Genomic DNA, 21,397 nt, shown 5'->3' with positions numbered 1-21,397 from the left:
ACCCCCCATCAACCCTCAGTTTGTTCTCCATTTTTAAGAGTCTCTTATGCTTTGGCTCTCTCCCACTCTAACCTGTTTTTTTTTTTCCTTCCCCTCCCCCATGGGTTCCTGTTAAGTTTCTCAGGATCCACATAAGAGTGAAACCATATGGTATCTGTCTTTCTCTGTATGGCTTATTTCACTTAGCATCACACCCTCCAGTTCCATCCACGTTGCTACAAAAGGCCATATTTCATTTTTTCTCATTGCCACGTAATATTCCATTGTGTATATAAACCACAATTTCTTTATCCATTCATCAGTTGATGGACATTTAGGCTCTTTCCATAATTTGGCTATTGTTGAGAGTGCTGCTATGAACATTGGGGTACAAGTGGCCCTATGCATCAGTACTCCTGTATCCCTTGGATAAATTCCTAGCAGTGCTATTGCTGGGTCATAGGGTAGGTCTATTTTTAATTTTCTGAGGAACCTCCACACTGCTTTCCAGAGCGGCTGCACCAATTTGCATTCCCACCAACAGTGCAAGAGGGTTCCCGTTTCTCCACATCCTCTCCAGCATCTATAGTCTCCTGATTTCTTCATTTTGGCCACTCTGACTGGCGTGAGGTGATACCTGAGTGTGGTTTTGATTTGTATTTCCCTGATAAGGAGCGACGCTGAACATCTTTTCATGTGCCTGTTGGCCATCCGGATGTCTTCTTTAGAGAAGTGTCTATTCATGTTTTCTGCCCATTTCTTCACTGGGTTATTTGTTTTTCGGGTGTGGAGTTTGGTGAGCTCTTTATAGATTTTGGATACTAGCCCTTTGTCCGATATGTCATTTGCGAATATCTTTTCCCATTCCGTTGGTTGCCTTTTAGTTTTGTTGGTTGTTTCCTTTGCTGTGCAGAAGCTTTTTATCTTCATAAGGTCCCAGTAATTCACTTTTGCTTTTAATTCCCTTGCCTTTGGGGATGTGTCGAGTAAGAGATTGCTACGGCTGAGGTCAGAGAGGTCTTTTCCTGCTTTCTCCTCTAAGGTTTTGATGGTTTCCTGTCTCACATTTAGGTCCTTTATCCATTTGGAGTTTATTTTTGTGAATGGTGTGAGAAAGTGGTCTAGTTTCAACCTTCTGCATGTTGCTGTCCAGTTCTCCCAGCACCATTTGTTAAAGAGGCTGTCTTTTTTCCATTGGATGTTCTTTCCTGCTTTGTCAAAGATGAGTTGGCCATACGTTTGTGGGTCTAGTTCTGGGGTTTCTATTCTATTCCATTGGTCTATGTGTCTGTTTCTGTGCCAATACCATGCTGTCTTGATGATGACAGCTTTGTAGGAGAGCCTAAAGTCTGGGATTGTGATGCCTCCTGCTTTGGTCTTCTTCTTCAAAATTCCTTTGGCTATTCGGGGCCTTTTGTGGTTCCATATGAATTTTAGGATTGCTTGTTCTAGTTTCGAAAAGAATGCTGGTGCAATTTTGATTGGGATTGCATTGAATGTGTAGATAGCTTTGGGTAGTATTGACATTTTGACAATATTTATTTTTCCAATCCATGAGCAGGGAATGTCTTTCCATTTCTTTAAATCTTCTTCAATTTCCTTCATAAGCTTTCTATAGTTTTCAGCATACAGATCCTTTACATCTTTGGTTAGATTTATTCCTAGGTATTTTATGCTTCTTGGTGCAATTGTGAATGGGATCAGTTTCTTTATTTGTCTTTCTGTTGCTTCATTGTTAGTGTATAAGAATGCAACTGATTTCTGTACATTGATTTTGTATCCTGCAACTTTGCTGAATTCATGTATCAGTTCTAGTAGACTTTTGGTGGAGTCTATCGGATTTTCCATGTATAATATCATGTCATCTGCAAAAAGCGAAAGCTTGACTTCGTCTTTGCCAATTTTGATGCCTTTGATTTCCTTTTGTTGTCTGATTGCTGATGCTAGAACTTCCAGCACTATGTTAAACAGCAGCGGTGAGAGTGGGCATCCTTGTCGTGTTCCTGATCTCAGGGAAAAAGCTCTCAGTTTTTCCCCGTTGAAGATGATGTTAGCTATGGGCTTTTCATAAATGGCTTTTATGATCTTTAAGTATGTTCCTTCTATCCCGACTTTCTCAAGGGTTTTTATTAAGAAAGGGTGCTGGATTTTGTCAAAGGCCTTTTCTGCATCGATTGACAGGATCATATGGTTCTTCTCTTTTTTTTTGTTAATGTGATGTATCACGTTGATTGATTTGCGAATGTTGAACCAGCCCTGCATCCCAGGAATGAATCCCACTTGATCATGGTGAATAATTCTTTTTATATGCCGTTGAATTCGATTTGCTAGTATCTTATTGAGAATTTTTGCATCCATATTCATCAGGGATATTGGCCTGTAGTTCTCTTTTTTGACTGGGTCTCTGTCTGGTTTAGGAATCAAAGTAATACTGGCTTCATAGAATGAGTCTGGAAGTTTTCCTTCCCTTTCTATTTCTTGGAATAGCTTGAGAAGGATAGGTATTATCTCTGCTTTAAACGTCTGGTAGAACTCCCCTGGGAAGCCATCTGGTCCTGGACTCTTATTTGTTGGGAGATTTTTGATAACCGATTCAATTTCTTCGCTGGTTATGGGTCTGTTCAAGCTTTCTATTTCCTCCTGATTGAGTTTTGGAAGAGTGTGGGTGTTCAGGAATTTGTCCATTTCTTCCAGGTTGTCCAATTTGTTGGCATATAATTTTTCATAGTATTCCCTGATAATTGTTTGTATCTCTGAGGGATTGGTTGTAATAATTCCATTTTCATTCATGATTTTATCTATTTGGGTCATCTCCCTTTTCTTTTTGAGAAGCCTGGCTAGAGGTTTGTCAATTTTGTTTATTTTTTCAAAAAACCAACTCTTGGTTTCGTTGATCTGCTCTACAGTTTTTTTAGATTCTATATTGTTTATTTCTGCTCTGATCTTTATTATTTCTCTTCTTCTGCTGGGTTTAGGCTGCCTTTGCTGTTCTGCTTCTAGTTCCTTTAGGTGTGCTGTTAGATTTTGTATTTGGGATTTTTCTTGTTTCTTGAGATAGGCCTGGATTGCAATGTATTTTCCTCTCAGGACTGCCTTCGCTGCATCCCAAAGCATTTGGATTGTTGTATTTTCATTTTCGTTTGTTTCCATATATTTTTTAATTTCTTCTCTAATTGTCTGGTTGACCCACTCATTCGTTAGTAGGGTGTTCTTTAACCTCCATGCCTTTGGAGGTTTTCCAGACTTTTTTCTGTGGTTGATTTCAAGCTTCATAGCATTGTGGTCTGAAAGTATGCATGGTATAATTTCAATTCTTGTAAACTTATGAAGGGCTGTTTTGTGACCCAGTATATGATCTATCTTGGAGAATGTTCCATGTGCACTCGAGAAGAAAGTATATTCTGTTGCTTTGGGATGCAGCGTTCTAAATATATCTGTCAAGTCCATCTGATCCAATGTCTCATTCAGGGCCCTTGTTTCTTTATTGACCGTGTGTCTAGATGATCTGTCCATTTCTGTAAGTGGGGTGTTAAAGTCCCCTGCAATTACCACATTCTTATCAATAAGGCTGCTTATGTTTATGAGTAATTGTTTTATATATTTGGGGGCTCCGGTATTCGGCGCATAGACATTTATAATTGTTAGCTCTTCCTGATGGATAGACCCTGTAACTATTATATAATGTCCTTCTTCATCTCTTGTTACAGCCTTTAATTTAAAGTCTAGTTTGTCTGATATAAGTATGGCTACTCCAGCTTTCTTTTGGCTTCCAGTCGCATGATAAATAGTTCTCCATCCCCTCACTCTCAATCTAAAGGTGTCCTCAGGTCTAAAATGAGTCTCTTGTAGATAGCAAATAGATGGGTCTTGTTTTTTTATCCATTCTGATACCCTATGTCTTTTGGTTGGTGCATTTAATCCATTTACATTCAGTGTTATTATAGAAAGATACGGGTTGAGAGTCATTGTGATGTCTGTATGTTTTATGCTTGTAGTGATGTCTCTGGGACTTTGTCTCACAGGGTCCCCCTTAGGATCTCTTGTAGGGCTGGTTTAGTGGTGACAAATTCCTTCAGTTTTTGTTTGTTTGGGAAAACCTTTATCTCTCCTTCTATTCTAAATGACAGACTTGCTGGGTAAAGGATTCTCGGCTGCATATTTTTTCTGTCTAGCACCCTGAAAATCTCGTGCCAATTCTTTCTGGCCTGCCAAGTTTCAAAAGAGAGATCAGTCACGAGTCATATAGGTCTCCCTTTATATGTGAGGGCACGTTTACCCCTTGCTGCTTTCAGAATTTTCTCTTTATCCTTGTATTTTGCCAGTTTCACTATGATATGTCGTGCAGAAGATCGATTCAAGTTACGTCTGAAGGGAGTTCTCTGTGCCTCTTGGATTTCAATGCCTTTTTCCTTCCCCAGTTCAGGGAAGTTCTCAGCTATTATGTCTTCAAGTACCCCTTCAGCACCTTTCCCTCTCTCTTCCTCCTCTGGGATACCAATTATGCGTATATTATTTCTTTTTAGTGTATCACTTAGTTCTCTAATTTTCCCCTCATACTCCTGGATTTTTTTATCTCTCTTTTTCTCAGCTTCCTCTTTTTCCATAACTTTATCCTCTAGTTCACCTATTCTCTCCTCTGCCTCTTCAAGCCGAGCTGTGGTGGTTTCCATTTTGTTATGCATTTCGTTTAAAGCGTTTTTCAGCTCCTCGTGACTGTTCCTTAGTCCCTTGATCTCTGTAGCAAGAGATTCTCTGCTGTCCTGTATACTGTTTTCAAGCCCAGCGATTAATTTTATGACTATTATTCTAAATTCACTTTCTGTTATATTATTTAAATCCTTTTTGATCAGCTCATTAGCTGTTGTTATTTCCTGGAGATTCTTCTGAGGGGAATTCTTCTGCTTGGTCATTTTGGATAGTCCCTGGCATGGTGAGGACCTGCAGGGCCCTTCCCCTGTGTTGTGGTGTATAGCTGGAGTTGGTGGGCGGGGCCGCTGTCAGACCTGATGTCTGCCCCCAGCCCACCGCTGGGGCCACAGTCAGTCTGGTGTGTGCCTTCTCTTCCCCTCTCCTAGGGGCGGGATTCACTGTGGGGTGGTGTGGCCCGTCTGGGCTACTTGCACACTGCCAGGCTTGTGATGCTGGGGATCTGGCGTATTAGCTGGGGTGGGTAGGCAAGGTGCACGGGGGCAGGAGGGGCAGGCTTAGATCGCTTCTCCTTAGGTGATCCACTTCAGGAGGGGCCCTGTGGCAGCGGTAGGGAGTCAGATCCGCTGCCGGAGGTTTGGCTCCGCAGAAGCACAGAGTTGGGTGTTTGCGCGGAGCGAGCAAGTTCCCTGGCAGGAACTGGTTCTCTTTGGGATTTTGGCTGGGGGATGGGCGGGGGAGATGGCGCTGGCGAGCGCCTTTGTTCCCCACCAAGCTGAGCTCTGTCGTCAGGGGGCTCAGCAGCTCCCCCTCCCTTTGTCCTCCAGCCTTCCCGCTTTCCGAGCAGAGCTGTTACCTTATGACCTCCCAGACGCTAAGTCGCGCTTGTTGTGGGAACACAGTCCGTCAGGCCCCTCCGCTTTTGCCAGCCAGACTCGGGGGCTCTGCTTGGCCGTCGAGCCGCCCCTCCGCCCCGGCTCCCTCCCGCCAGTCCGTGGAGCGCGCACCGCCTCGCAGCCCTTCCTACCCTCTTCCGTGGGCCTCTCGTCTGCGTTTGGCTCCGGCGACTCCGTTCTGCTAATCCTCTGGCGGTTTTCTGGGTTATTTAGGCAGGTGTAGGTGGAATCTAAGTGATCAGCAGGACGCGCGGTGAGCCCAGCGTCCTCCTAAGCCGCCATCTTGCCGCTTCTCCCTTCTGTTCCTTTATTTTTTTAATGTTTGTTTATTTTTGAGAGAGAGAAAGAGAGAGCACATGAGCAGGGGAGGGGCAGAAAGAGAGAGAGAGGGAGACACAGACTCTGAAGCAGGCTCCAGGCTCCGAGCTGTCAGCACAGTGCCCATCACGGGACTCAGACCCACAAGTGAGGGATCATGTCCTGAACCGAAGTCGGCACTTAACCAACTGAGCCACCCAGGCACCCCTCTATTGTTTTAAGTGTACTGATCTTTCACCTCTTTGGTTATGTTTACCCCTGGGTATTTGATGGTTTTCAGTGCAGTTGTAAAGTACATCAATCCTTGATTTCTCTCTGCTGACTCATTATTGGTGTATAGAAATGCAGTCAACTTCTGTATATTGATTTTATATCCTGAGACTTTCCTGAATTCCAGTATCAGTCCTAACAGTTTTTCCATGGAGTCTTTTGGATTTCCTTGGAAAGTATCATGTCTGCGAAGAGGGAAAGTTTGACCCTCCTTGCCAATTTGGACGCCTTGTATTTCTTTTTGTTGTCTGCTTGCTGAGGTTAGGACTTCCAACAGTTTGTGGAATAACAGTGGTGAGAGTGGACATCCCAGTCGTGTTCCTGACCTTAGGGGGAAAGCTCTCAGTTTTTCCTCATTGAAGATGATATTAGCTGTGGGACTTTCGTATCTGGACATACTGATATTCAGACAAGATCTTTCTATCCTTCCTTTCATGACTGCTTTTTTTTCATCAAGAAAGGATGCTGCATTGTGTCAAATGCTCTTTCTGCATCTATTGAGAGGATCATATGGTTGTTATCCTTTCTTTTATCAATGTGATGTATCACATCAGTTGATTTGCAGATATTGAATTGGTGGTGCATCCCAGGAATAAATCCAATTCATTGTGGTGAATAATTATTTGTATGTATTGTTGGATCCGATTCGCTTTTTGTTGAGAATTTTTGCATCCAGGTTCATCATGGAAATTGGTCTGTAGTTTTCCTTTCTGGTGGGGTCTTTGTCCAGTTTGGACTCAAGGCCAAGTTGGCCTCATAGAATGAGTTTGGAAGTGTTCCTTCCATTTCTCTGGCCATGACCTTATCTTGTTCTTTCATTTGGGATGCATTCCTCTTGTCTTGGCATTTTGGCTATTTGCCTTCTCTGTGTTACAAAAGTTCATTATGTTAGCTGCCTGCGAGATGAATGGCTTTATGAAAAGGAGGTCATCTAGTGTCCAGGGCCTGACATATCAGGGAATGTCTTTGGTGTGTGTTGCATACACTGTTTTGTGTTCTGGCTGCACTGTCCTTCAGGCCAGTTGTATGGACAATGTATGGTCCTTGGCCAGAATGTGCTGAGTTTTATCTAGGTCAGCTCCGATCTGCTTCTTAAATGAGACTTGAAATGACTGCCACTCAAAGTGAAGCTCTGCAGAACTGTCTGGTCAAGAGAGGTGGTGTGGTCGTGGGCTTCTGCTGGTCTCTGGGGGAAGGGGACACCTCCATTGGGACTGAGGCAAGCTTGATTGACCTAGAAGGCCAGTCTCACCAGAGCACAGGAATGTGGGGTTGGTGTAAGCATGTTAGGCAGCCAGTGTGGGGATGACATTGTTTCCAGCAGATGGCTCTGTGTTTATGCTGTGGGGAAGAGGAGGAAAATGGTCCCACACACCTCCTCTGTCCTAGCTCCTTTGTCCCCTTGTTGTGAACACTGCCTCTCAGGGATGCTCTCCATGATGAGTGTATAATCTCCCCACTGTGTGCACCAGACGATGTACAGGTCACTGTTTCCATACCATCTGCCTGTAAGTAGTTTGCTGCCTTCTCTCAAGGATTAGGCCAGTGCCCTCAGGGCTGTATCCCAGCCAAGCCTGTAACCTTTGAAACTCCACATTCTCGGGGTCTGGATCGCTTGGTTAAGTGTCCGAGTCTTGATCCTGGCTCAGATCATGACCTCGTGGTCATGGGCTTCTCTCTCTCCCTCTATTCCTGCCCCTCCCTTGCATGTGCTCTCTTTCTCTCTCTCTCTCTTAAAATAAATAAACTTAAAACAAATTTAGTGGCATGGAATACCTTATTTAGGCAAGATTTCCTCCCTGAAGCAATGGCAGGGGTCTATCAGTTAAATTTCCAGCAATGACTAGGAATTTCATTGCTGACTAGTTAAAGGTTACATTCCTACAGGAATGAATTTAGGGTTAGTGACATGAGGCCTTAACGTAAGTAACTCCATGATGGTCCTGTGAGTTTTCTTTACATTCCAATCCCATATTTTTGCACATCAATTTTTTATTAAAAACATAACCCTAAATAATATTTTAGCCATCTACTGCCGACCTGATGATCATATCCTGTAAACCTGTGACCATCTCCTAATCATAGATGAAGATCAACTCTGTGGCTCTAAGATTTTTGTGACTCTAAATTATATTGATGTATGTTACTAAGATCTTTGTGAGTCTAGGTTACTGCTGGCCTCCTGAAATCTTTGACCCAGGGACACCCAGCCAGGTTGCTGAGCCATCACTTAGGCACAGAAGCACCCTTTCCAAGTCACCTCTTCCTAAAGCGTGTCTTTCCCTCTGGTACTTCTGGGTCTTACCCTTTTGCAGATCACATGCTGTGATGGACATCCCCTCATGAAAACCCGTCAAAGTGGACAAGAGAAACCTGCTTGCCTGTGACTGCCACTTCATGGTCACATCTTTTCCTTCTGAAACCCCTTGAACACCCTATCATTCTTCCAGACTTTGAACATCTCTTTGATTTGGAAATATTTCATTCTCTTGTATTCCTGATAAAAATATGCGTGAAAATATTAAAGCAAGGATTCTTTACAATAAGTGAGCCAGTCACAATGATCCATCTGGCCATGTGTACGTATGTTTTCTTTTTTGGACACTGTTCAGGCATGATGTGAAGTACATCCTGTAAAATCTGAGTATCATTCATTATCTAGGATAACCGCCTTTATGGAAAGCCATTTAATGACATGTTCATTCAAGATCCTAAAAAAACTTAATTTACATACCACATAATACAGTGGTGTATACATACGTTATTATCTTAAAATATGTAAAGTGGATGTTTCTATGAAGTGTATATCATGCATTCAGTTTTCTGTACCATGAATGCTATTATTTAAATTAAGCAATAGTAAGAACAACAAGAATAGGTACATGGCCATCACTATTAACTAATACTAGAACTAGTCATATAATATTAGGTGTTGAAAACATAAAACCATGATTACTAATAATCTTTTCAATCGTGGTGGGTTTCTAGTTACCAGAAAAATTGGGAAGATATTATTGAGTCTCCACATACATCAGAGTGTTTTCTGACTATTGGTGTCCTCTAAGTTGATACGTGATCACAATATCTCAAAGAGATATGGTAGTATTAACTAACTTTATATTTGTATTCAGATTGCTTCGGTTTTAATCTCTTCTGTCCCAGACTCATCCCAGCTGGCACATTACAGTCATCCTGTCTCCTTCGGCTCCACTTGGCCATGACAATTTTTAGATTTTTCCATATTTTTCATAACCTGCAAAGTTTTGAGGGTACGTTTGTAGAATGTATTTTGTAGAATGATCCTTGGTTGGGATATGTCTAACGTTTGTTCAAATGCTTAGGCTGACTACTGTGTTTTGGAGCAGAAGATCAGGCATAGTTCCATCCATAATTATCACTTCACATAAAGGTTGTTTACTCTGAAGATTTGGGTCTTTTGTGGTTCTGTACAAATTTTAGGACTCTTCTCATTCTATGAAAAATGTTGTTGCTATTTTGATGGCGATTGCATTAATTGTGTCAGTTGCTGTGGGAGGTATAGACATTTCCATGAAATTTGTACTTCCGATCCATGAGTATGGAATATCCTTCCATTTTTTGTGTCATCTTGTATTTCTTTCATCACTGTTTTATAATTTTCAGAGTATAGGTCGCTCACCACCTTGGATAGATTTATTCATAGATACCTTATTATTTGGTGTACAACTGTAAATGGGACTGTTTTCTTAATTTCTCTCCCTACTGCTTCGTTATTGTCTACAAATGCAACAGATTTCTGTACAATGATTTTGTATCCAGTGACATTGCTGTATTCATTTATCACTTCTAGCAGGTATTGGGTGGACTCTTTAGGGTTTTCTATATATAGTGTCATGTAATCTGCAAAGTGTGAAAGATTCACTTCTTCCAGATTTGGATTAGTTTTTCTTTTCTTCTCTTTTCTTTTCTTTTCTTTTTTTTTCTTTTCTTTTATTTTACTTTAATTTACTTTACATTGTTTTGTTTCATTTTGTTTCGTTTCATTTTGTTTGATTTATCTGCTGGCTATAGCTTGGACTTCCAGTGCTATGTTTATTAAAAGTGGTAAGAGTAAACATCCTTGTGTTTTCCCTGACCTTATAGGAAAAGCTCCCAGATTTTCTACATTCAGGTTGATTATAGCTTCAGGGTTTTCATAGAAAACATTTATTGCATTGATGTATGTTCCCTGTAAACCTACTTTAGGGGGTTATAATCATGAATGGATGTTGTAGTATGTCAAATGCTTTTTCTTCATGTATTGAAATGACCATATGGTTCTTTTCTTTTACCATTTATTAATTTTGAGAGAGAGTGTGAGCAGGGAAGGGGCAGAAAGAGAGTGGGAGACACAGAGTTTGATGGAGGCTCTTGGCTCTGAGCTTTCAGCACAGAGTCCGATGTGGGACTTGAACTCACGAATCATGGGGTCATGGCCTGAGCTGATGTCGGACTGCTAAAGGATTGAGCCACCCAGGTGCCCAGATCATATGGTTCTTATCCTTTCTCCTGTTGATATATTGTATCACATTGATTGATTTGCAAATACTGAACCACCCTTGCAGCTTGGGAATAAATCCCACTTAATTGTGGGATATATTTACAGTTGTTATATCTCCTTTTGGACTGTACCCTTTACTGTTATATAACGTCCTCCTCTGTCTCTTGTTATGTACTTTGTTTTAAGTGTATTTTTTCTGATACAAGTATTGCTACTCTAGTTTTTTTTTTTTTTTCATCCGTTCTTACACCCTATGTCTCTAGATTGGAGCGTTCATTCCATTTACCTTTAAAGAAATGATTGCTATGTATGTATGTATTGCCACTATATTACCTGTTTTCTTGTGGTTTCTAATGATTTTCTCCGATCCTTTCTTTTCTGTCTTTCATGTTTTGCTTATTTTCTTTAGTGAAGTATTTTAATTTATTTATCTTTATTCTTAGCATATTTGTGACTGGTTTCTGATATATGGTTACTGCTGGGTTATGTATATAACCTCTTCTGCGTTTAGCAGTTTGTACTAAGCTGATGGTCATTTACCTTGGAACCCATTATTTTCTCCTCCCCAGGTTTTTGGTAGATGTTATTATATTTCAAATACATATCTCTGAGTTCCTTAACTATTTTTTACAAAAATATTCATGTTTTACTTGATTTGTGTCTTTTACCTCTATAGTGTCACTTTTGGTCTCTCCTTTACACTCAAAGAGTCCCTCTTCATATTTCTTGCAGGACTGGTTTAGTGGTACAAACACCTTTAGTTTTTGTTTGGGAAAGTCTGTGTCTCCTTCCATTCTAAATGATAGACTTGCTGGATAGAGTATTCTTGGCTGCTGATTTTTCCATTCAGCACTTTGAATATGTGATGTCACTTGCTTCTCGCTTGCCAAGTATCTGTTCAGAAATCTGGTAGCTAGCCTTATGGGTCTTCCCTTCTAAGTGAAGGTCTCTTTGTGTTGCTGCATTTAAGAGTTTTTCTTTATTGTCACTGTAATTTGCAAGTTTGCTTACAATATGTCTGGATGTTGGCCTGATTTTGTTCATTTCGATGTGAATTCTCTAGCCTCCCAGATGTGGATGTTTGTTACCTCCCCCAATTAGGGCATTTTTCAGCTATTGTTTCCTAGGGTTAGGTTTCAGTCCAGGGGCGTCACCATGGCAGAAGCCATAGCAGTGTTGTGAATTCCATGAGGGGCCGAAGTGAGGGTACGTGCGTGGCTATGTGTCTGGTGTAGCTTATTGAGGTTGATAGGGTTAGGTGTAGGGTAAGGATTATGTTTAGGATTAGGGTTAGGTTTAGGTCCCAGAAGACTCCAGACACTGATCCCACAGCAGAGCTGGTGTTAACCCAAGGGGCTGAGTGGAGTACACAAGGGAGGGTGCCAGTCATGATTAGCCTTTGACTTCCAAAGCCAGAGAAATTTATGTGTCACCCTTCGTGTAGGACTCAGGAAGCTTCTCGTGCAGCTGTAGTCACGCTTTGGAAATGACATGGTGATGTTCCATGTTCCATGCCAAGTAAATCTTCACTGATTCTCGAGCCCGTGTGCGTACTGTTGTCAGACTTTGGAATTGGGTCCCCGAGCCTTAGCTAGCATTAGGGTTTGGTCCAGGGAAGTCGCCAGGCCCAAAGCAACTCCAGTTTCATGATCTCCCTCGAGGGCTGAATTGAGGGCACATGGGAGGGTATGGTTCAATGTAGGGTAGGGTTAGATATAGGGGTAGGTGTAGGGTGAGGGTAATTGTTATGGGTACGGTTAGGGTTATGGTTTGGAAATAACACGGTGATGATATATATTCCATGCCAAGTATTTCTACACCTGTTTTTGAACCCTTGTGTGTGCTATTGTCAGATTTTGGACTTGTTTCCCCATGGGAGAGACACTTAGATAGGTTTAGGGTTTGGTCCAGGAATGTCACCAGGGCCAAAGCAACTCCAGTGTTGTAAATTCCATGGAGCTCTGAAGTCAGGGCACATGCGCAGCTGTGGGTCTGGTGTAGACTTAATGAAATAGATAGGGTTCGGTGTAGGGTGATATTTATGGTTAGGGTTACTGTTAGGTTTAGGTTTAGGTCCCACGAGACTCCAGACACTGACCCAAACAGAGCAGGTGTCAACCTGAAAAGCTGAGTGTAGGGAGCCTTACACTCAGGGCTGTAAGGGAGGGTGCCCGTCAGTCTTTATATTTGGGTTCCAAGACCAAACAAATGTATGGTCCACCCTTTGGGTAGGCCTCTGGATTCCTCCAGTGCAGCTGCACTCGTGCTTTGGAAGTGACATGGTGATGTTCCAAGTTCCATGCCAACTATTTCTGGACCAATTCTTGAACCAGTGTGAGAGCTGTTGTCAGACATTGAATTGGGTCCCAATGCATACAGAGCCATAGCTAGGGTTAGAGTTCGTTCCAGCGTTGTGGCCATGGCTGAAGAGACTCCAGTCTCATGATCTCGCTGGAGGGCTGAATTGAGTGCCCATGCGAGTGTGCGGGTCAAGTGTAGTGTTTGGGTTAGAGATAGGGTTAGGTGTAGGTTGAAGTTTACGATTAGGGTTATGATTAGGGTTAGGGTTAGGTCCTAACCCAGCAAGCTCCAGGCACTGAACGCACAGCAGAACAATTGTCTCCCCGAAGGGCTGAGTGTAGGACACAAGGGAGGGTGCCTGTCAGGATTAGTCTTTGGTTTCCAAGGCCAGGCAAATGTATGGGCCACCCTTCGGGTAGGCCTCAGGAATCCTCTTGTGCAACTGCAGTCATGCTTTTGAAATGACATGGTTATGTTCCACGTTCCATGCTGAGTATTTTTGCACTGGTTCTCGAACCCTTGTGGGTGCTGTTGCCAGATTTTAGAATTGGGTCCCCATGGGAAGAAAGCCTTAGCTAGGGTTAGGGTTCAGTCCAAGGAAGTCGACAGGGCTGAAGCGACTCCAGTCTCATGATCTCCCTTGAGGGCTGTTTGAGGGCCCTAGAGAAAGTGGGGGTCAAGTATAGAGTTTAATTAGAGATAGGGTTAGGTGTAAGTTGAGGGTTATGTTTAGGGTTACGGGTAGGGTTAGTTTTAGGTCCCAGGAGGCTCCAGGCACTGAACCCACAACAGTGCAGTTGTCTCCCTGAAAGGCTGAGTAGAGTACATGAGGGAGCGTGCCGGTCAGTATCATTTCATAAGATCCAAGGCCAGAGAGATGTTTGGGCCACCCTTGGAATGGGCCTCAGGAATCCTTTCATGCAGCTGCAATCACACCTTCCAAAAGAAATGGTGATGTTCCATGCCGAGTATTGTTGCACCGATTCTTGAACCCGTGTGCGTGCTGTTGTCAGACTTTGGAATTGGGTTTCCATGGGGATAGACACTTAGCTAGGGTAAGGGTTCGGTCCAGGGAAGTTGCTAAGGCCGAAGCGACACCAATGTTGTTAATTCCATGGAGGGCTGAAGTGAGGGCACGTGTGTGGTTGTGGATCTGGTTTACTTTTCATGTGCTAGAGGGTGAGGGTTATGGTTAGGGTTATGTTTATGGTTAGTGTTAGGTCCCAGGAGGCTCTCCATCCATGTAGTTTCAAATGGCAAGATTTTATTCTTTTTGATGGCTAATATTCCATGGCGTGTGTATGTATGTATATGTATACACACACACATGCACACACACATAGACATACTATGTATGTGTGTGTGTGTATGTATGTATGCACACATGATATGTGATATATATTGACATGTGAGATATAGATAGATAGATGATAGATATAGATAGATATCACATCTTTATCCATTCATCCATTGATGGACATTTGGGCTTTTTCCATACTTTAGCTATTGTTGATAGTACTGCTATAAACTTTGGGGTTCACATGTCCCTTCGAAGTAGCATATCTGTATCCCTTGCATAAATACCTACTAGTGCACCTGCTGGGTTGTAGAACAGTCTTCTTTTTCATTTTTTGAGGAACCTACGTACTGTTTTCCAGAGTAGCTTCACCAGCAGTGCAAGCCAGTGCACCAGCAGTGCAAGAGTTCCTCTTTCTCCATTTCCTCGCCAACATCTGTTGTTGCCTGCGTTGTTAATGTTAGCCATCTCACAGAGGTGAGGGGTGTTTCATTGTGGTTTTAATTTGTATTTTCCTGATGATGAGTGACTTTGAGCATTTTTTCATGTGTCGGTTGGCCATCTGGATGTCTTCCTTGGAGGAGTGTTTGCTCATGTCTTTGCCCATTTCTTCACTGGATTACTTGTTTTTTGGGTGTTGAGTTTAGTATGTTCTTTATAGATTTTGAATACTAATCCTTTATCTCATATGTCGTTTGCAAATATCTTCTCCCATTCTGTTGGTTGCCTTTTAGTTTTGCTGATTGTTTCCTTCTCTGTGCAGAAGCTTTTTATTTTGATGAGGTCCTAATAGTTCATTTTTGCTTTTGTTTCCCTTGCCTCTGGAGATGTGTTGGGTAAGAAGATGTGGACGCCAACATTAAGAGGCTTTTGCCTGCTTTCCCCTTGAGGATTTTGATGGCTGCCTATCTTACATTTAGGTCTTACATCCGTTTTGAGTGTCTTTTTGTGTGAGAAAGTGGTCCAGGCTCATTCTTCTGCATATCACTGTCCAGTTTTCCCAGCACACTTGCTGAGGAGACTGTCTTTATTCCATTGGATGTTCTTTCTTTTGGTCAAAGATTAGTTGGCCATACATCTGTGGGTCCAATTCTGTGTTCCTGTTCTGTTCCATTGATCTGAGTGTCTGTTCTTGTGCCAGTACTGTACTGTCTTGATGATTACAGCTTTGTAATACAGCTGGAAGTCCAGGATTGTGATACCTCCTACTTAGGTTTTCTTTTTCAAGATTGCTTTGGCTATTCGGGGTCTTTTCTGGTTCCACACATATTGAAGGATTATTTGTTGTAACTCTGTGGAGAATGCTGGTGTTATTTCGATAGGCATTCGGTTAAATATGTAGATTGCTTTGGGTACTATTGACATTTTAACAATAGTTGTTCTTCCTATCCAGGCGCATGGAATGTTTTTCGTTTTTGTGTGTTTATCATCTTCAATTTCTTTCATAATCTTTGTATAGATTTCAGTGTATAGATTTTTCACCTCTTTGGTTAGATTTATTCCTAGGTATTTTATGGGTTTTGGTGCAATTGTAAACGGGATCGATTCTGTGATTTCTCTTTCTGTTGCTTCTTTGTTTGTGTACAAGAATGCAACTAATTTCTGTGCATTAATTTTATACCCTGCCACTTTGCTGAATTCATGGATCATTTAAGTTTTTTGGTGGAATCCTTTTATCAAGAAAGGATGCTGTATTTTGTCAAATGATTTCTCTGCATCTGTTGAGTGCATCATGTGGTTCTTGTCCCTTCTTTTACTGATGTGATGAATCACATTATTTTGTGGATATCGATCCAGCCTTGAATTCCAGGTTAAATCCCACTTGGTCGTGGTGAATAAAGTTTAAATGTATCGTTGGATCTGGTTGGCTAATATCTTGTGGAAGATTTTTGCATCCATGTTCATCATGAAAATTGGTCTATACTTCTACTTTTTTGTGGGATCTTTGTCTAGTTTTGGAATCCAGGTAATGCCGACTCATAGGAAGAGTTTGGATGTTTTCCTTCCATTTCTATTTTTGGGACAGCTTCAAGAGAATAGGTGTTAACTCGTTCTTAAATGTTTGGTAGAATTCCCCTGGAGAGCCATCTGGCCCTGAGCTCTTGTTTTTTGGGAGATCTTTGATTACTAATTCAATTCTTTACTGGTTATGGGTCAGTTCACATTTTCTATTTCTTCCTCTTTCAGTTTTCATAGTTTGTATATTTCTAGGAGTTTGTCCATTTCTTCCAGATTGTCTATTTTATTGGTATATAATTGCTGATAATATTCTCTTATTCTTTTTTGTATTTTTGCTGTGTTGGTTGTGATCTCTCCTCTTTCATTCTTGATTTTATTTATTTGGGTCCTTATACTTTTTGATCCAACTGGGTGGTGGTTTATCAATTTTTTTAATTTCAAAGAACTAGCTTCTGGTTACATTGATCTCTTCTGTTTGTGTGGGGGGGGGTTGTTGTTTGTTTTTGTTTTTGTTTTCAGTTTTGAAAGCATTGATTTTTACTGTAATCTTTATCATTTCTTGTCTTCTGCCAGATTTGGATTTTATTTGATGATCTTTTTTCCATTACTTTAAGGTATAAGCTTACGTTGTGTATCTGAGACTTTTCTTCCTTCTTTAGGAAGGCCTGGATTGCTAAACTTCCTCTTATGACTACCTTTGCTGCATCCCAGAGGTTTTGGACTGTGGTGTTATCAGTTTTATTGGCTTCCATGTACTTTTTAATTTTCCCTTTAACTTCTTGGTTCGCCCATTCATTCTTTTTTTTTTAATTTTAGTTTTTATTATTTACAATTTACATCCAAATTAGTTACCGTATAGTGCAACAGTTATTTCATGAGTAGATTCCTTAGTGCCCCTTACCCATTTAGTCCATCCCCCCCCACAACCCCTCCAGAAACCCACTGTTTGTTCTCCATATTTATGTGTGCACTTCTTTTGGACAACTCCCTGTTTTTATTTTTGTTTCCCTTCCATTATATGTTCATCTGTTTTGTGTCTCAAAGACCTCCTATGAGTGAAGTCATATGATATTTGTCTTTCTCTGAGTACTAATTTCACTCAGCATAATACCCTCTAGTTCCACCCATGTAGTTGCAAATGGCAAGATTTCATTCTTTTTGATTGCTGAGTAATACTCCATCACACACACACACACACACACACACACACACACACACACACACACTACATCTTCTTTATCCATTCATCCATCAATGGACATTTGGGCTTTTTCCATACTTTGGCTATTGTTGATAGTGGTGCTATAATCATGGGGGTGCATGTGTCCCTTCAAAACAGCACACCTGTATCCCTTAGATAAATGCCTAGTATTGCAATTGCTGTGTCGTAGGATAGTTCTCTTTTTAACTTTTTGAGGAGCCTACATACTGTTTTCCAGAGTGGCTGCAGCAGCTTGCATTCCACTATTCATTGTTCAGTAGGATGTTCTTTAGTCTACATGTATGTTATCTTTCCAAATTTTTTCTTGTGGTTGATTTCGAGTTTCATAGCATTGGGGTCTGAAACTTTGCACGGTATGATCTCTATCTTTTTGTACTTGTTGAGTACAAGTAAACATAAAATTATTTATTTATTTTAGAAAGAGAGAGACAGGAGCAGAGAGAGGGAGACACAGAATCCGAAGCAGGCCCCAGGCTCTGAGCTGTCAGCACAGAGTCCAACACAAGGCTCAAAGTCACAAACCATGAGATGACGACCTGAGCTGAAGTCAGATGCTTAACTGAATGAGCCTCCCAGGCACACACTTTAATGAAATTTTAAATGACACCATTCAAAGTGCACTTGCTACCTTGCAAACTCAGAGAGAGAGAAAGAAATGTGAAGAATCAGGAAGTGGTTAAGAGTTGGCTGCTGAGTTTTACCGTAATTTGGATTTGGAGGGTTTTTGTTCATTGGGTGAAGTGAGCACAGCACTTTGCCTGCCATTTACCACAGTAGACAGCGGGCCTCTGGGAGCCAAAACTCTTTCTGACCAATGAGCTGGAATTTTACTAGGACCGCCAAGATGAGATTTGCTATTTCAAGGACTAGGAGTTATCTTTTACTTTCACAACTCGGTAATTATCACATCATTCAACTCTGCCCTCCAAGATATGTAGAAAATACCCAAATATAGTTGAGAGAGAAAGGGTGATAGCCAAAGTGTATAATCCTTTGCCTTTAAAAAATATGTTTAAATTATGCTTTATGATTTTTTTAAATTTTAGTGAGGGGGCATGCAAGTGGGGGAGAGGGGCAGAGGGAAAGAGAGAGAATCTTAAGCAGGATTCACACTCAGTGTGGAGCCCAACACAGGTCTGGATCACATGATCCTACAATCATGACCTGACACAAAATCAAGAATCTGATGCTCAACTGACTGAGCCACCCAGGTGCTCAATAGTCTCTTTCTCTCTGAATGCTGAATAGTAAATTTTCAACGTGAATGGGGGATAAACAGGCATACATACATACATACATACATACATACATACACCACTAAGAAAGCCATGAGTTGTTAGACATGAACTATTTTCCATCATCTTTGTCTTCTAGTTATATTCATGCCTCTAGTGTTTGTTGATTGCAATGCACGATCTTGCTTGTGAGGTACAAATTGTTGTGTGTTCAGTTTTCCGTGAAAGTCTTTCCTCAAATCTGCCTTAACAACACGATGCAAATGTTGAATTCAAGGATGCAGAGCTAAGAGCCTTGAGGTGCAATAACTGTCAACTAGAAGTTATATTTTCTGTTGGGGAGATATCCCCATATGATGGCAATGGCTTTGCATTGGTAAGAGAAAGAATACTTTCATGCCTTCAGGGTTCTTGTCTTTTTTCTGTCACCAAAATCAAGACTCAGGTCATGTGCACGTTTATGAAGAAAACACCTTTTTTTTTTTTCCAGAAAATAAAAACGCCCTGGAAGACAAGCGTGCCACATTGAGGTCTGTGAAAGCCACAAAGGAAGCGAAAGTCAAACAGCTGAAGGAGAAAGCACATACCCTGGAAGAATTCTATGAACAAAGAAAAGTGCCTACAAAAAAGTAAGATGGGGGCGCATGGGTGGCTCAGTCGGTTGAACGTCCAAATTTGGCTCAGGTCATGATCTCACGGTCCATGAGTTCCAGCCCCATGTCAGGCTCTGTATTGACAGTTCAGAGCCTGCAGCTTGCTTTGGATTCTGTATCTTCCTCTGGCCCTACCCAACTCGCACTCTGTCTCTATCAAAAAATGAATAAACGTTAAAAAAAATTTAGAAAAGTAAGATGTTCATGTGAGAACTGTCACAAGGACCGGATTGTATGGGAGAACATGGCAGCCAGTAGAGATAATTGTATTTCTTTTGGAACTGGTTCCAGAGTATTTTTGCCCAATGCATTCAGTAGAATTGGACCTTTCCTTCCTACCTTGCTTTTTGTAACGTAACCTGCATTTTCCTTTCTGTCCTAAGTGCTTGCCACACATTGTGTCATGTTTTGGGGGCAGAAGAGGGAAGGTACCATCATTAATAACTTTAATACCTGGATCCACTCTGGATCCACTTACACTGTCCTATAGGTTTCAATCGCATCACACTGTTTTGTCACCCAGCAATTAGGTCATTTTTGTTCAGGACCAGGCATGGGTCAAAAATGTGTGGGGGAAAAAATGAATTATCTTGCTGCAGAAACAATGGAAGTTGCTTTCTGGAAAGTGGGTAGGGGTACCAGCAGTACAGGATCCCTGCATCCATTCTGCCAGTGAGATTGTTCACTGCAGGCCCAATCCCTAAGAAAGTCGTTTCCTGTCCCCTGATTTTTCAAGTGTAACTCTTCTGAGTCTTGGCCAAAGCCCGCAGCTTCACTAGAGCTCATCTTTGCTGGCCACCCCTGAACTACACTTGTTTACTTCTAAGTCTGTACCCATAAAGTTTTTCAGCTTCTTTGCCATTCAAATGTATGCCCCCCACATCAATGATGAGTCCTAGGGAGTTTGGGTCCAACTGCAAGGCTGGCTTTGTCCTGGGATTCCTTCTTCTCCATCTTGGTCTTGTGTGTCTTCGTGGGGTTGTCAGATACTTGGTGCATTCAGTCACATGTTTCCTCCTTTGTACAGTATTTCCTTTTGTTCTCAGGAGGAGATGGGGGACTTTAGAGTCCCTCACTCGTGTTGGAAAGTGAAGTCTTCTCTTCCCTGGAGACTCACCTTTATGTTCGTCCTTCCCACAGCTGGGGTTAGGGCTCACTGGCGTCTTGTTTTTGTTAACTCATAAGCTCTTTCTGTGAGTGGGTACAGCACCCTGACCACCTATCTTCAACCCTTTACAACAGAGCCACTACATTACAACCATTCCAGCACGCATTTGCCGAAGGACTGCCTGAAAGGCCAGAAGGAAATGCATGTGCCTTTCTCTGTCTAGTGCTTTTGTGTCATTTTCTAAGAGATTTTCAATTTTGCATGTGATTCTTGAGTACATCAAGTGTCAAGTTGAAACCATCTCAGTCAACACCACAAAGAAAATAGTCTGAGGGCAACACAGCAACCCAGCCTTGCCAAGCATTGCCTTTTGCTGCCTTCACTATCAATGGAATGAGTCTTGTTAAAGTAGATTTGGCTCCATGAAGTTGAGAGTTTTCCACCTGAAATCTCTTTCCTGGAAGTAAACCCAGACTGTGTGACAGTTCATATTAGGTTGTACGTCAGGAGATGATGTTGTTCTAAGATTGGCCTTTTGAAGGTGGAGGCAAGGGTTGCAGTCCTGAACTCTAGTGATGTCTGGGAGTGAGCTGCAATGTTAGTGAAACCATATTCTGGAAGGTCGTCTTTCAGGTGATTGCCTGTGTCATGGTACAACTTTTGGACTGAGAATCAGGGCTCCCCACGGAGGTGTAAGACTAGTGATGATCCCCTGCTTCATCCTAATGGGTACAGTTGGTCAGATATGGTTTTTCACTCAGTGATGAAATGAGTCTTTGCCATATCAAACAAAAGACCAACTCTGGGAAGGCACAAAGTACAATGTTTTTTTGATGACTTTATGATAAAGGAGAGGAAACAAGAGAACTAGAAAGACAGTTCCAATATTAGAGACGTGGCAGCAGACAGAGGTTGAACTTTCTTGAACTTAAATGGGGTGTTCACTTCATTTCTCTGATTGGGTTGTCAGTCTGTGCGTTTAGGGGAAAGTGG

The 21,397-nt window shown here is 41.7% G+C and overlaps 1 protein-coding gene across 14 annotated transcripts in view; it reads left to right on the top strand.

Annotated features, from left to right (window-relative positions):
- The window catches only part of LOC109501251, a 72,767-nt gene that overhangs the window by 46,001 nt on the left and 5,369 nt on the right, over positions 1-21,397 (top strand). For all 14 annotated transcript variants that reach the window (XR_006593441.1, XR_006593450.1, XR_006593449.1 and 11 more), the window contains one exon: positions 19,134-19,272. Coding sequence is in view for 1 of the 14 variants with exons in the window: in XM_045051537.1 (XP_044907472.1) it covers positions 19,245-19,272 (28 nt within the window). In the remaining 13 variants the exon portion in view is untranslated. The remainder of the gene's footprint in view (positions 1-19,133; positions 19,273-21,397) is intronic.

Source organism: Felis catus (genome assembly GCF_018350175.1).
Source record: "Felis catus isolate Fca126 chromosome D2 unlocalized genomic scaffold, F.catus_Fca126_mat1.0 chrD2_random_Un_scaffold_45, whole genome shotgun sequence".
Classification (NCBI taxonomy): domain Eukaryota; kingdom Metazoa; phylum Chordata; class Mammalia; order Carnivora; family Felidae; genus Felis; species Felis catus.
The sequence above is the reverse complement of the archived record's forward strand: the minus strand, read 5'-3'. Positions and strand labels throughout refer to the sequence as shown.